Here is a 16,698-nt window from a genome sequence, read left to right on the forward strand (position 1 = left end):
TTATTCTTAATAGCCTATTACTAGTATTTGTGTTCTTCTTCTTCTTCTTCTTGAAGTGGGAAGGAAACAGGAAATATTGAAATGACACTGAGGGTGCAGAGAAGGGTGTTTTAAGGCTAGGATGATTGGTCCTGGTAGAAATCCAACGCTGCCTATGAAGAAACCGGAATTTTTACCTGTTCTAGTTCATCAGCTTTTGTGTCAATATATTTTTTAAATATCATCTCATGTGCCAACTCAGAAAATCCCATGCTCTAAAACTCATCCTATGAACATGGTTGACAGGTCAGTTGCTACACTTTAGGATCGTACTCCCCATATAACAGAGAGAAGGGAAGGGCCAGCCAGTTCTCTGCGCAGTGTTCCCTTGCTCTAGGGATGGCCATATGGGGTAAAATCGTGGCATCATTGAAGCCAATGGCAAAATTCCCATTAACTTCAATGGCCCCAGGATTTCAGCTATAGAGTGTGGGTTGCGCTCTTACGTGCTGACACTGAAACATGATGTAAATTCACAATTGTCATTATATTGCAGTTATGGTAGCCTGACCCAGAAATACTTCTGGTTTTCCAACTCTTAATAGATATATGGCTGGATTGTGCTTTGCATGCATACGTGTAAATGGTGTGCAGTAGAGTATGAAATGTTGAATATGGTTACAACTCTCTTCATTAATACATTGTCACCCCCACATGTCTACATGCATATTCATTACAGTAAAGGTGCACATCAGGACATACATACCTCAATGCTGCCCTCCATTGCTGAGAATAAGCTGCTGTATATCTTGGAAGTTTGCTAGTGTGTATACACAGCAGAGTAGCTAATTTTCCAGAATATACAATATCGGAGGGTACAACTATACACAAAGGATGAAGTCCTGAATCCATTTAAGTTGATCAGAGCTTTGCCATTGACTTAAATGGGGCCAGGATACACTCACAGGATCTACTACAAACTGTTCAGAAGTAATCAAATAATTGAGTGTTTATGCCTGCTCTGTGCTTTTATTATATCATAAGAATATGGTGGACATTAGAATCATAGGACTGGAAGGGACCTCGACCAATCCCCTGAACTCAAGACAGGATGAAGTATTATCTGGACCATCCCTGACAGGTGTTTATCTAACCTGCTCTTTAAAATCTCCAATGATAGAGATTCCACAACCTCTCTAGGAAATGTATTCCATTTTTTAAGCACTGTGAGAGTTAGGAAGTTTTTCCTAATGTCCAACCTAAATTTCCTTTGCTGCAATTTAAGCCCCTTTGCTTCTTGCCCTATCCTCAGGGTTTGATGAGAACAATTTTTCTCCCTCCTCCTTTTAGCAACCATTTATGTACTGTTAAAATGTCCCCCCTCAGCCTTCTCTTCTCCAGACTAAACAAACCAACTTCTTCAATTCTTCTCTCATAAATCATGTTTTCTAGACCTTTAATCATTTTTGTTATTCTCTGGACTTTCTCCAGTTTGTCCACATCTTTCCTGAAATGTGTCACCAAGAACTGGACACAATACTCCAATTGAGGCCTAATCAGCGTGGAGTAGAGCAGAAAAATTACTTCTGGTGTCTTGCTTACAATACTCCTGCTAATACATCCCAGAACAATATTTGCTTTTTTTGCAACAGTGTTACACTGTTGACTCATATTTAGCTTGTGATCCACTATGACCCCCAGATCACTTTCCACAGTACTCCTTCCGGTTCTGTTCAATATTTTCATCAGTGATTTAGATAATGGCATAGAGAATACACTTATAAAGTTTGCGGACGATACCAAGCTGGGAGGGGTTGCAAGTGCTTTGGAGGATAGGATTAAAATTCAAAATGATCTGGACAAACTGGAAAAATGGTCTGAAGTAAATAGGATGAAATTCAATAAGGACAAATGCAAAGTTCTCCACTTAGGAAGGAACAGTAAGGGTATGTCTACACCCAGCCGCTAATTCGGCGGCTGGCAATCGAAGTTCTGGGTTCGACTTATCGCGTCTTGTCTGGACGCGATAAGTCGAACCAGGAAGTGCTCGCCGTCGACTGCGGTACTCCAGCTAGACGAGAGGAGTACCGCGGAGTCGACGGGGGAGCCTGCCTGCCGCGTGTGGACCAAGGTAAGTTCGAACTAAGGTACTTCGAACTTCAGCTACGTTATTCACGTAGCTGAAGTTGCGTACCTTAGTTCGATTTGGGGGTTTAGTGTAGACCAAGCCTTAGTTGCACATATACAAAATGGGAAATGACTGCCTAGGAAGGAGTACTGCGGAAAGGGATCTGGGGGTCATAGTGGATTGGTCTGTAATTCCCTGGATTGTCCTCATTCCCCTTTTTATAGATGGGGACTATATTTACCTTTTTCCAGTCCTCTAGAATCTCTGCCATCTCCCGTGACTTTTTGAAGATAATCGTTAATGGATCAGATATCGCCTCAGTCAGCTCCTTGAGTATTCTAGGATGTGTGTCATCAGGCCATCATATTGTTCATATGTTTCCTTTTTGCTCCATTTACCTTACAGAAAATGTGTTCCACTGCAGCAATATCTAAAGATAATATTATAGAGTGAGTGTTCTCTATTTGTTGCTTTCCATCTTGACCTTATGTTTTATGACTCAAATAATTAAGGAGGCAGGGCGAGTGGTATGTTTCTACCATTTGGTTTTGCTATTTTCAGTATAAATTACAATGATGACGTCCCTGTCTTTCTTGTGCCATCCCCCAAAACACCTGAATATCCAAGGATGGTCTGTCTCTCTGAAAGCTTGAGAATACTGTAGGTTGTTGTATGAACCCTGCTTTTTAGAAGTTACACAAATGTCTTGTATAGACATAAAATAGAATTTCCCTATGTATATGTAAAAGTTATAGTATGTATAACTTCCTATGCACAGGAACTCTATCTTTGCCAATGCTTGCTGGATCACATTTTCAAGGATTATGAAAGGCCTGATCCTGTCCCCTTGAAGTCAATGTCAAAGCTCCCAGTGACTTCAGTGGTGTAGGATCAGGGCCCTAGAGAATAATATTTTCTCAGAAAAGTCACAGTCAAACTAAATAATTTTGTTTATATATCATAGGAGGCTGAAAAAACACTTCAGTACTGTCATATATTGTAGAGAAAATTGGCTTGATTTGCAACATTGATAAAAGAAAGGATAGATAAGAATTTGAATAACAATTGGAAAGGTACATTGACCTATTAAAAAAACAATGTGTTGCTTCTGGTTTGTAGCAACAAAATCTCTTAAAATGCATGATCGGTTCTTTCTTCTATGTTAATTTACCTCATGCAATCAGAGCTTTAATGTCTGATTTAAAATTCAGGGATTGTGTAGACTTGACATTAAAGAAAATTGATGTAAGATCACGCTACTTTTGGTCAACATTTTCATGTGTGGTAAGGTTGCCAACTTTCTAGTTGCACAAAACCGAACACCTTTGCCACATCCCCTTCCGAGGCCCTGCTCGTGCCCCACCCCTTCTCCGAGGCCCCGCCTCCACTCACACCATCCCCTCTCCCTCCGTCGCTTGCTCTCCCCCACCCGCACTCACTTTCAGCAGGCTGGGTAAGGGGCTGGGGTACAGGAGAGGGGTGAGGGCTCCAGCTGGGGGTGCGGGCTCTGGGGTGGGGCTGGGGATGAAGGGTTTGGGGTGCAGGAGTGGGCTCTGCGGTGGGGGGGGTTGGGGTTCAGGAGGGGCTGTGGGATGCAGGCTCCAGGAGGGAGTTTTGGTGCAGGATGGGGCTCAGGTGGGGCAAGAGGGTGCGGAGTCTGGGAGGGAGTTACGGTGCGGGATGGCTGGGGCAGTGGGTTGGGGTGCGTCTGGGCGGCGCTTACCTCAGGCAGCTCCTGATCAGCAGTGCAGTGGGGCTAAGGCAGGATCCCTGCCCGACCTGGGTCAGTGCGGCTCCCGGAAGCGGCTGGCATGTCCCTACACCCACTAGGCAAGGGGTCAGGGAGCTCTGTGTGCTGTCCGTGCCCCCAGGCACCGTCCCAGCAGCTCCCATTGGCTGCAGTTCCTGGCCAATGGGAGCTGCAGAACTGGCGTTCGGGGCGGGGGCAGCACACAGAGTCCCTATGGCTGTCCCTGCACCTAGGAGCCGGACATGCCGGCTGCTTCCAGGAGCCTGCCTTAACTCTGCTGCACCGCCAGCCGGACTTTTAACGGAGCCACCAGGGTCCCTTTTCAACTGGGCGTTCCGGTCGAAAACTGGATACCTAGCAAATCTACGTGTTGGACATTAGCCCATGATCCTGTAAAAACCAACAGTGGGGCACACGCTGCAGTTTTATAGTATAGGTATTACTGGTTCGAGTGGTATTTCCTGTTTTAAGGTATAGGGACTGTCAAAAATCTGTGAACTTTTTAAGTGTTCACTGTACACACGTTAGTAACTTTAATCAGGTGACTAGTCCCTTTTGATTATGAGTGAATTTGCATGCATGTGTAAATGTTTGCAGGGTCAAGGCCTTAATTTGTAAGGAAATGCTTTTCACCCGTGGGCTAATATTTTTTTCACAAAGCGTTCATTTCATATCTGATCTTTCAGTATTAGTCCTCAAAGGAAACCTGCACAGCACCTTCAAAAGGCAAGCTTAGGAGCGTAAATTCATAATGCTGATAAACGCTAAAAATCATTGATTCATCAGGAACACTGGTTTCTTGGCTCATTACAACATTTTGTAACACACACCTGCCTGCTAACCCTCAATGGCCCACTTTAAACCCCTTTTGCATAACAATCTAACTCTTATAGTCCATTTCATTTCAAGTGGACTCCTACAACATGCCTTAGCTCTTATGCTTCACAGTCTGTCCCAATTCATTTAGCTCAGACACTGCTTCCATCCCCACACCTGAAGAAGAGCTCTCTGTAGTTCAAAAGCTTGTAACTTCCACCAACAGAAGTTGGTTGAGTAAAAGATATTACCTCACCTGCCTTGTCACTCTTATAAATAGAATGTCAGAGATGCCTAAATATTAATGTTATGTTTATGTTTCTCTTTATAACTAGATCAGTTTACTAAAATAAACTATGGTAACTCTTCCAAATTGCACCCTACAAAACCTAAGTTGCTAAGTCAGAAATCCTGCCTCATCTGTAGAATGCCCATGTTCCTGAACTAGTGTCTAGAAAATAAAAGATAATTGTGTCAGTTAAAGTATTATGCATGGAAAATAAAAAGGTTGCCCCACGGCTAACTAATATGTTTCCCCGACTAGATTGCTTGGATATTTTTGTTTATTTTTGTAAATCCTATTCTTCTCTTTTTGCAATCTTCTGGGCAGGGTTGTTACCATTTTTAGTTCATTTGTGCACCCAATATAGCTTCCTTAATTGAAAGCAAATTTTCCTCTTTATATGAGGAAGGAAAATTAGTGTTTTCTTACATTCCTGTGTTCAACTGGGAGACAGAAACGTTTCTGAGGGGGTTGACACAGGGTGTTTTCCCACCACCTTCACAGTCTAGGCAAATCTGTTTTAAAGATGTCTCCAACATATGGTATTATTTTTAATGGCCTCCCTGATCAAGTGCAGAGCATAAAATCCTTAAGGTTTAGAAGTTGCAGCATTATTTATTTAAGGAGAAAGAAACATTTTCATATGGCAATATAATTTGTTAAACATAATTTTTTTTCCAAGCGGTTCAGTCCTGAACACTGATGGTTTTCTAATGTGTAGCAGATACAGTATGAATTACAGCCATGAAGAACCTTGTTTTTATATACTTAGAAAGTGTTATCAATAGTGGAAATTCACAGGTGGACAGACAAAAATGTCCTGTTCTGGGATTAACTGCAAAGTAAACTCTGCTACACACATGTGCCATCTGGATCTATTTTCATTTTTGCACATTATAGAAAAGGGAGGAAGTAGTCCATTGTTTTCTCATCCAACTCATAGATTTGCAGGTTCCTCAAGGTAGTAATTTTTCATATGCTCTATTTAATGTGCTAGGTTGTCGGGTTTTATTTAAAAGCCCTTCTGTTGAATCAGTGGGGAGCAGTTCATATGTTAATGCAGTGGGAAAGCTTTCTGAGCCCACAATTTTAGTAGAGAATATAATTAGATGGTTGAACTTTTCCAACTACAGGGCTTTTCAGCACCATGACAGACTCATTCACTAGTGTGGGATAGTGATGAAAAACTGTACAATTATAAAAATTGTTCCAAGCTCCTCAACTATAATTGATTTTGTAGTTAAGGAATGATACCTCCAACTCAAAATATGAAAAGGTGCTTATAAATCCACACTTACAGTATAGTGTTCTGCTGAACAGTTTGGCATCTATAGCCAATTCACAGTACAGTACATGCAAAGTCTCTTAAGCAGTAAGATGCAGCAGACAGTGCATTTCCAAGGGATTACTGCACACTTTGTGAATTGTGAGGCACAAGGCTGAAGGGCAAAGACTTCAACCACCCAAGGAGAATCATCATGTCTCAGAAATGCACTGCCTGGATTTTATTGCTATTCAAATAATGGAAACTACAAAGCAAATAAGGAAAATTGATTTAAAAATTGCAACTTTTAACAAATTAACAGCAATGTGTAGGTAGCAGAGAGGTTGAAAAATATATTTTAGATAAAAGCCAAATATTACTGCTATGATGGATGAATTCATACAAAACTGTACAATCAAAATATGGCATTACTTACAATAAAGAGGGCTTGTCCATATTACAATAAAATAGATAAAATTCAATAAACAAAGATTATAACAGTTTAATAACACCATCCTGTGTGCAATCCAAAACCCACTGAAGTCAAAGATTTCAGTGCCTATGTTTGTCCTCACCCACAACTATTTCAGATTTGGGGACAATTTTATACCTTCAAGTCAGAGGGATAGCTATGGGTACCCGCATAGCCCCTCATTATGCCAACATTTTTATGGCTGACTTAGAACAGCGCTTCCTCAGCTCTCGTCCCCTTACGCCCCTACTCTGCTTGCGTTACATTGATGACATCTTCATCATCTGGACCCATGGGAAGGAGGCCCTTGAGGAATTCCACCAAGATTTCAATGATTTCCACCCCACCATCAACCTCAACCTGGACCAGTCCACACAAGCGGTCCACTTCCTAGACACTACAGTGCTAATAAGCGATGGTCACATAAACACCACCCTATATACTGACTGCTATACTTACCTACATGCCTCCAGCTTTCATCCATACACATCACAGGATTCATTGTCTACAGCCAAATTCTAAGATTCAATCTTTGCTGTGATCCCTCAGACAGAGACAAACACCTAGAGAATCTATATCAAGCGTTCTTAAAACTGCAATACCCACATGGTGAAGTGAAGAAACAGATTGACAGAGCCAGAAGGGTACCGAGAAGTTACCTATTACAAGACAGGCCCAACAAAGAAAGTAACAGAATGCTACTAGCCATCACCTACAGCCCCCAACTAAAACCTCTCCAGCGCATCATCAAGGATCTTCAACCTATCCTGAAGGACGATCCCTCACTCTCACAAACCTTGGGAGACAGGCCAGTCCTTGCTTACAGACAGCCCCCCAACCTGAAACAAATATTCACCAGCAACCACACCACACAACAAAAACACTAAACCAGGAACCTATCTTTGCAACAAACCCCGTTGTCAACTCTGTCCACATATCTATTCAAGGGACACCGTCATAAGACCTAATCACATCAGCCACACCATCAGGGGCTCATTCACCTGCACATGTACCAATGTGATATATGCCATCATGTGCCAGCAATGCCCCTCTGCCATGTACATTGGCCAAACTGGACTGTCTCTATGCAAAAGAATAAATGGACACAAATCAGATGTCAAGAATTATAACATTCAAAACCAGTCGGAGAACACTCCCTGGACACTCAATTACAGACCTAAAAGTGGCAATTATTCAACAAAAAACTTCAAAAATAGACTCTAATGAGAAACTGCAGACTGGATACCATCAAACTGGATTTGCAAACTGGATACTATCTTATTAGGCCTGAATAAAGACTGGGAGTGGATGGGTCATTACACAAACTAAAAACTATTTCCCCATGCTAATTTTCCCCCTACTGTTACTCACACCTTCTTGTCAACTGCTTGAAATGGACCATCCTGAATACCACTACAAAAGTTTTTTTTTCCTCCTGCTGATAATAGCCCACCTTAATCGATTTGTCTCGTTAGAGTTGGTATGGCAACCCCCATCTTTTCATGTTCTCTCTCTCTCTCTCTCTGTATATATATATCTTCCTACTGTATTTTCCACTCCATGAAAGCTTATGGCCAAATACATTTGTTAGATCTCTTAGGTTATGTTTGAAGACTATCACAGTGGTTGTATGCAAAATATAGAGTTAAGGATACACATGCTACCTTAACTTTGCATTTATTGACCATTGAGGGTGAAATCCTGTCCCCATTGACTTCAATGGGACCAGAATTTCATGTGTAATCTTTGTTTCAGGCTTAACATTTTATTTTGCATTTGATATATATAACCTACTACAAACACACAACATGTATGTGCTATAATAGTTGGTTATTCCTGTTTTTTAGTAATCTGAAATTCTTAATCAGGTAGGGAGGCCTTCAATAGAGAAAGCAATGGAGAATATTTCCTGTCAGGAACTGTATTAAAGGGTGAGGAGAATCGTAGCATTAAAAGTATGCATGTTCTGTGATTTTTATGTAAAGCAGTAGAAAGTATTTTCATCCTGGGACATCAGCCATGTGGATTTTCACACAGTTTTATGGTAAATTTGAAATGAATGACAAGCAGATACACTAAGAAGAATTTTATGCTAAGAATAATTTTAGAGTTTGGTTTAAGCTATGTATTTTAAGTGATGCAAAATAGTAAGATGGATCAACACCAAATAAAATAGAGCAGCTGGAGCCAGAACAATCATTTAGTGGCAGTATTATATGCTGCCATCTGTGGGCCCCAGGTTTGATTTCCCAACTCAATTGCTTGGTTCCAAGGCCAGGATTTCTGCCGAGGCATCATGCTCATCCTCTGGGCATGCCTCGCATTGCTCAAAAGCAAACCCTTGTGTGTGGTCAAAGAGTGATGTAGATGTCTCCACAGGGAGTTCCATCCAGTCATCTTTGGCCAGCAGGCTGTGGAATCATATTGGGGCCTCAAAGTTGGGGTGAAGGTTAAAACAGAAGGAAAAAAACAGCAGCTGAATGTTTTTGGAATGTGCTATTAGAGTCAGCTAATTTTTGGAAACTGAAGGGCTGTGGTTTGTTGTGGAAACTCCAATGGCAAATGGCACCTGATGAGTCAGGAAACAATGTTGCTATGGCTATTAACAATTACAGCCAAATTCTCAAAGAGTGCCACGTTTGCACATCAGAGAGAAGAATTTAGCTCTTAAGTGATTGTCTCATAGTCACAGAAGTTCAAGAAAAAAGAACTTTATACAATTAAAATGGTGCTGGTGACTGTCAAAAAAAAAAAAGTGCTCAGACAAAACAATAATGCAAGGAGTATGAGAGAGATTTTGTGAAAACAGTACCTAATAGCTCTATGTTAAAAGAAGGCAGCACTGTACAGAACCAGGAGACTTTGTGCCTGATAGTTTTCAGTTGTAAGCAGAAGATAAAATGTTCCTCAGTATTAACCATGGTGGCAATGGGTGGAAAAATCTCTCCAAGCTGTTGTAGTTCCAGATCATCAAGCTCATGTGTTTTTCAATTTCTGTAGAATTAGAACTCTGGGGATTTCTTGGGTGGGTGAATGCTCAAGCCCAAATAGGTGTTATTCATACTGATCATATTTGCATATGAGTCACATTCAGTCTGTGAATTTGCCAGATGTCCATTTATTTTTATTTAAATAATGAGATCATTCCATGAAGTGAACATAATCTAAAAATATAGAGGAAAGACTATTTAGAAAAACAACATTCAAAATGATCTACTTACATATTTTCACATTTCATATATATTTCATTAGCAGAGGCGCAGTGATGTTGAAAGCACTATTTATTAAAATTTGTTTGACTGTGGATAACATTTCATTAAGCAATATATTGCGTAACAAAGCTGCTTGTTTTTTTTTCTTCCTGGCCTATTTCTACATTAAAGGAAATATTCTCCTCTTGAATGTACTTGAAATATATACCATTTTCAAAGCCAGCGTCATTTCATTATGCTTCTCATGTTATAAGAGGAAGCTAAGTGTTTATACACAGTGCTTTGTCATTTACTGTAGCATGAAAGAGTTTAAAAATATAATGTTTAATGGGAAGGCAAAGCTAACACATAAAATGAGCAGACAGGAGACAACTGAGTTTCTGATCTCTTATTTTACTCAGTTTACATAAACTTTAAAACTTTTAACAAGCAATAAACTTTCCTTATGAAAAATGGTGAATAACTAACCAATTGAACCCAACAAAAAAAATCTCCAAACATATGGCTAATTCACCTGAGACTCTTAAAATCAAAGCCTCTATCTCAAAAGCCAAAGAATTCTGAGTTTGTTCAGATACACCCAAACCACTCCATGCAGGAACTATTTACATTAATACTTTGTGAAATAAATACATTTTCAAGTACACTGTTTGAGATTGCTGCCTTGGATAAGAAAGGTAACACCATTGTGTCACAGATCACACATCTGGAGGGCTGCTTTGGTTTACATGAAACAGAATCTGCACAATCAGGCTGAAAGAAAAGATGCGGGGGGGAGTTTAGCTGAATACCTTATTAAAGGATAGGCCATAAGTGGAGTAAAGGAAAAACTGTTAAAAATGAGTTTCATGCTAAGCTTATCTAACTGATATGTCTACCAGAGGGAGCAGAATATGAGGACCTAGTGATATTTCTAGAGAAATGGGTCCCAAATGTTCTTTGCTATCCATACCACATGATCCTATGTAAGTTGAGCTATATCTCCCCTTCCTATGGAGAAATCAAGGGAGAAGATAAGAGGCACAGAAAACTACTGCAAGTTTCCCCATGAAGAGAGCTCTACAAATCATCTTCTTGAAGGCTTGGGGAAGACTTCAGAAGGAGGGGGAGGGCAAGACGTTCCAACTATAGAGACTACCAAAAGGACACCTCCAGATCCACAGAGGAATGAGCTGTGAGAGCTCTTGCCTTCATATTGCTCCCTGGTCTACCCTGCCCCCACTAACCACTGCTGCTTTGGGGATTATGTTGCTCTGGGCTAGGCCCACCACCCACCCACATGCACACCTCCGATGGCTTGTCTGTAACAGGTGTTACTATATAAAATATGAGCTAATTCAGATCTGGCAGTGTGTGGCGCAATAGCATCTGCACTACTAGTGAGAATGGCAAAAATTTCCTTTGTAGCTAGAGACGTGCATGATGCAGCCGAATGAGAGGAATTACGTAGAAGCTGTTGTACAAGACTGGTGGAGAGGGCGTAGCTTCTAGGAAAAAGGGATGTAGTTTGGGTGGGCTATGAGAGACATTGAGAGCTGCTGAAAGTCACACTGTGGGAAATAGTATTTCAGCAAGAGTCTCGTTTGCATTGCAAGAGAGTAGAAGGAATATCAGTGAACAGATTCATGACAACCTGTATATTTATCATAGTTTATTCAGTCAAAATTGTAACTAAATCATAAAGGCATTTTTCAAATACAAGTTAGGCGGTACCATTGGGCTGGCATAGCACTATGTATTAAAATAGAAAAGCTGTTATCTATTAGAATATAGCACTCATGCAAACATTTGTGATAGCATTATGGCAACTTATGGGTAGCAAACTGTCTAAATACATAGTCTGAAACATACCACAGGATCTGAGGTTTTTGTTGAAAGCTATAATTAAATCCATGAATGCTAGATGTGTGGTGCATATAATATATTTTCATAAACCGTGGCCATTTGCAGACGCTAACCACTTAAGGCCTGCCAGGGCCACATGGCCTCATATTGGTATTTTGCTAGTATTACAGCTGTATGAGCAATCTGCATGACTGTTAGAAAGCTGATTACAGTTCAAAACCTTGCTTACTCACTGGTGCACCACAGTTTGCCAGATGTGGTACAAAATTAGATTTCTTCTGAATTTCATTACCTACTTCTCTTGAGTGGCATAACTTTACACGTCTCATTAGACTTATACCACTACTTCTCACTCTAGCCCCAGGAGTTTATTATACATAAATTCAATTGAAATATGGCTGCCCAAAAGAAGGTTGTGTTGAAAGCATTGCTCTGCTATTATATTAGTTGCTTCATATTAAAAAAAAATTAAGATATAAATGATAGGGCTTCTGCTATTCATTTTGTTCACTAATAATATAACATTCAGAAGTTCCAAAAATATTTATGTAAACCATGTTACTGTGTCATTCATTTATGTCCTGGCAATGCAACACTGTGGGGCAAATCCTGTCATTTTGCCCCACCCTCTTTATCACAGCGGGCCCTGCCCTCAGTGGAATTAATTATTGAGTTCCCCACAGCCTGGATGGAGGGGAATCCAGCAATATGCAGAATAGAGACAGTGAGTGAATAAAAAATGTTTAGTACCGCTTTTGCTGTGTTGACCAACAAAAATACATCATCAAGCAAATTCAAAGTGAAATGTTTGCAGGTGGTTTCAGTTGCATTTAGATGTAGTGTTCAATTTGTTGTAGAAGTGGTGTCTTTTATATCAAAACCAGTGGGAATTTTCAAAGACTCTGGGATCATTAGCACAAGCCTTTCATCTTTAAGAAACTGTGTAATTGTTGCTGGGTCAAGTGGTTTTAACCATCAAACCCAGATCAGCAGTTTGAATATTGTCTGGAATGCCCTTCACCTCTTTGCAATAACTATAAAGAAATTATTTTACACAAACAACCCAAATAATAATTTTAGTGGATTCGGTAAGTAGAATGGCTAAAACTGTATATTAAGGGGAAAATTATACAGTGATATAAATGGTGATGCTTTATTTCACATCTTTCTGTTAGTTCCTGCTCCTCTCACCCTTTTCTTCTCCTTTAACTATAGGTGAAACCCCATTATATCGGGGTAGTGGCAGCAGGGCTCCAGCAGTGATTTAAAGAGCCCCGGGCTCTGGCCGCTGCAGAGAGCCCGGGCCCTTTAAATCGCCGCCTGAGCCCCGTTTTCGGAGCCCGGGGGTAGCAGCGGCTGGAATATCAGAACTATTTGGTTGTAGTTTTGTAACCCCTGTTTCTTTCAGAATTCATTCAGGATGCAATAAACTTTCGTAACACTTTTACAGATTGTTTAAGCAGTATTTAATATTTAAAATTATCTGACTACTGTACTGTAAAAAAATCTTTACTGTTATGTAATTTGGCTGGAATTTGATTGTTCTTTTGGAGGAAATACTGACTAGTCACTTCAGAGAATGCATCATTGATTATTATCTTTTTAAGAACTGCTAACAGTGCATGGGAAAGGGAAAAAAAAGTGATGTGTTGGAGGTCTGTCAAAGACGGGATGTTCTATTACAAGGGACTAAACCCAGTAATATTGTTGTGTTTACCCTGTGGATAGGCTGACAACTTAAAAGAGCCCAGACCAAGACACTAATCATCTAGCATTTACAGTACTATGTTTGTGTAAGATTCCTCAAAGTATTTAATAATCTGGACATTTTAATATTATCTAACAAACACCGACAGCTGTTGAATAACTATGGGTAGCCATTTATTCATTTTAGTTAGAGGAAAATCAGATATATGGACATGTGATTAAATTTCATTGTATCATTAAAATCCTGCATGTACTCAATGCATTTAATTTCAAAATGGTTTTATTTACAATTTGGTATTTATTTCTAGTTTTTTTGCTAATTAATTTTTTCTTGTTTTTTCCAACAGCTCGATCAAGTTGTCCGTCAACGTAGCCTGTGTAGTTTGGAACTATTCCTCTCATGTGCACAGAAGCAATTAAGCACTTTATTAAAAGAAGAACCAATCACTTCAGAGCAAGAGAGAGAAACTGAAAATCTAAACAGCAATGAAAATATGTGATTCATGATGCTACAAATCTGTATGCTGCAAATTACAAAATCTCTCTTCTATTTAAAATATGGGACTCTATCATTTGTCAAGACTGATCTAAAACAATGTTTAGTAGAAACTATCCGCAAGTGACTTCATTTGATTTTTTAAAATTATTATTGCTGGTTTGCAATATTAGAAATAAGAAAATAATTGGAAGAAATTCTCACTATTAAACTGTGCACATGTTGTCATCTTTAAAGCCTTCAGTGGCCTATTAGTGATATCATAGGCAAATGCAGTGGTGATAATAACATTGCCTTGTTATGGCTGTTTACAAGAGATATCAGCATGTGTTCATATAATTTATTAGTATTTTTGACACAGAAAAAGGCTGTGATTTGGCCCCTGATTCAGCAAGGCATTTAACCGCATATGAAAGTCTATCTATATCCCCCTGGTACATGATCAATGCATTGCTGCCCTGGGGGCCATAGAATCTTATCATCACGTGTCTTTTTTATCACTACTGTCAATACTGAGTCATAAGAATGCTGCTGAACATTTTTTAAAAAATTGTTTCTGAAGATCATTCTCCAGCATTGGAAGAGGAATGTGTTTTAAAAAAAAAAAAAAACACCACATCTTTTTACACTGAGACAAAAAAGTCTAGAAGTCACTTGTATTGTAAAAACTCATCTGTGGTGAATATTTCTCATTTCTGTTCTTGAGAGATACTGTGATTCCAAAAATCACTTTTTCTCATTAAAGTGGATCTTCGGTAATTGACTTCAATTATAGGAAAGGGTACATTTAAATATTTAGGGTGAAATGCTGCACTTCTTACTCTGGTAGAATTCCCACTGACCACAGTGGAAGCCCTACCTGAGTAGGGAATGCAAGATGGTGCCCTTAAAGCGCCTGATTCAAAGCCTATTTGAAGTCAATGAAAGTTTGCCCATAGACTTCCGTTTGCTTTGGATCAGGCCTTTAGGCTCTGACCCTGCAGTGGAGAGCATGAAGATGGACTGCTGTGCCTGTGCGCTATTGATTGTAGAATTGGGGCCTTAGTTTGTAAGATTTCAGAATCAATTAACAAAAAATGAGAATGTTGCTCAGAATTATGAATGTAAATAAATGATGAGTGATATCTCACATAACAAGTTAGTGCCTCGGTGCAGAATCTTGGACATTTATTCAGTGCAATTTTAATTGTAAGTAGACATATTTTGCCATTGAAATTAATTAATTTGACTTTACTATAAGTAGAGCTGCGTGTGAACCGAAAAATCCAAAAATAATTTCATTCCAAGTTCACCTGAAGTGGAAAAAATTTGTTTGAAACAAATAAAAAAGGGAAAAAACAAGTTTCAGATTGAACAAAATATTTTGTTTGGCCCCAAATTATTTCTTTTTTCATTTTGCTTAGTTTTGGGGGTGTTTTTTACCTATTTTTGTTTTTAAATAAATCTAGCTAAACTTTATTTTATCTCTGTACTTGGCACTGGTGCAACTGCTGCTGGAATATTGTGTCCAGTCCTGGTGCCCATGATTTAAGAAAGATGTTGATAAATTGGAGAGGATTCACAGAAGAGCCACAAGAATGATTAAAGGATTTTAGAAAACATTCCTTTGAACTCCATGAGTCTATCACAATATCTGTTCAGCTTAACAAAAAGAAAGTTAAGGGATGACTTGATTACAGTTTATAAGTACCTTATGGGGAACAAATATTTAATAATAGGGTTTTCTATCTAGCAGAGAAAGGTGTAACTCGATCCAATGGCTAGAAGCTGAAGCTAGACAAATTCAAACTGGAAATAAGGTGTACATTTTGAACAGTGAGAATAATTAACTGTTGGAACTACTTACCAAGGATCATGGTGGATTCTCCATCACTGGTGCTGAGTTACAGATTCTAGTGGGTCAAAATAATGCTGGTTAGCTAGTGGAAATAGTCAAAAGGAATGGTGTAGATGAAACTGGCTCATTCAGTTTTGACTGCCCACTTTTGTTACTCAGGTCACAATACCAGTTTTTTTTCTGAGTCATCAGAAGGATTCAATAGCATCAGTGGTTGGAGCACTTTTTACCACCTGTGCCAAGTCAACAGTCTTCTTAGCATATTCACAACGTGTCTTGTGACCAGGATTCATCACTGAATTTGGTCAGCTGGTTGGATCGTTAGCTAGCTATGCCAGGCCGGGTATAGACAGGGAATGCGACATGAATGCTGATCCCTGCCCTCCAGGTCAACAGTTTACAATCTTCTTCTTTGCAGATGGCCCCCCAGACACAGTAATTCATGTATTTGTTAGCTCCAATTTGGATTCCATGGGGCTACATCTTAATCGTTTGGAAAATACAGTTATACAAAGTACAACTGCTTACTTTTTTAGTGCCATTTCTCAGGCTAGGTCTACACTACCCGCCTGAATCGGCGGGTAGAAATCGACCTCGCGGGGATCAATTTATCGCGTCCCGTCGGGACGCGACAATCGATCCCCGAATCGGCGCTCTTACTGCACCAGCGGAGGTGGGAGTAAGCGCCGTCGACAGAAAGCCGCAGAAGTCGATTTTGCCGCCGTCCTCACAGCGGGGTAAGTCGGCTGTGATACGTTGAATTCAGCTACGCTATTCACATAGCTGAATTTGCGTATCTTAAATCGACTCCCCCCTGTAGTGTAGATGTACCCTCACAGACAGCACATTTCACCTGTCCTCATGATCTGCATAGGCTCTTTCCCGGTGCACTTAACATTAGTTTTCCCC

General features: G+C 39.8%; 1 protein-coding gene across 5 annotated transcripts in view; it reads left to right on the top strand.

Annotated features, from left to right (window-relative positions):
• CCDC91 (coiled-coil domain containing 91) overlaps positions 1-14,526 on the top strand; it is a 350,759-nt gene extending 336,233 nt beyond the window's left edge. For all 5 annotated transcript variants that reach the window (XM_034784606.1, XM_034784585.1, XM_034784596.1 and 2 more), the window contains one exon: positions 13,804-14,526. In XM_034784606.1, the coding sequence (XP_034640497.1) occupies positions 13,804-13,956 (153 nt within the window). In that variant the 3' untranslated portion in view covers positions 13,957-14,526. The remainder of the gene's footprint in view (positions 1-13,803) is intronic.
• Positions 14,527-16,698: the final 2,172 nt, after the last annotated feature.

The sequence above is a fragment of the Trachemys scripta genome, chromosome 1 (genome assembly GCF_013100865.1).
Source record: "Trachemys scripta elegans isolate TJP31775 chromosome 1, CAS_Tse_1.0, whole genome shotgun sequence".
NCBI lineage: Eukaryota > Metazoa > Chordata > Testudines > Emydidae > Trachemys > Trachemys scripta.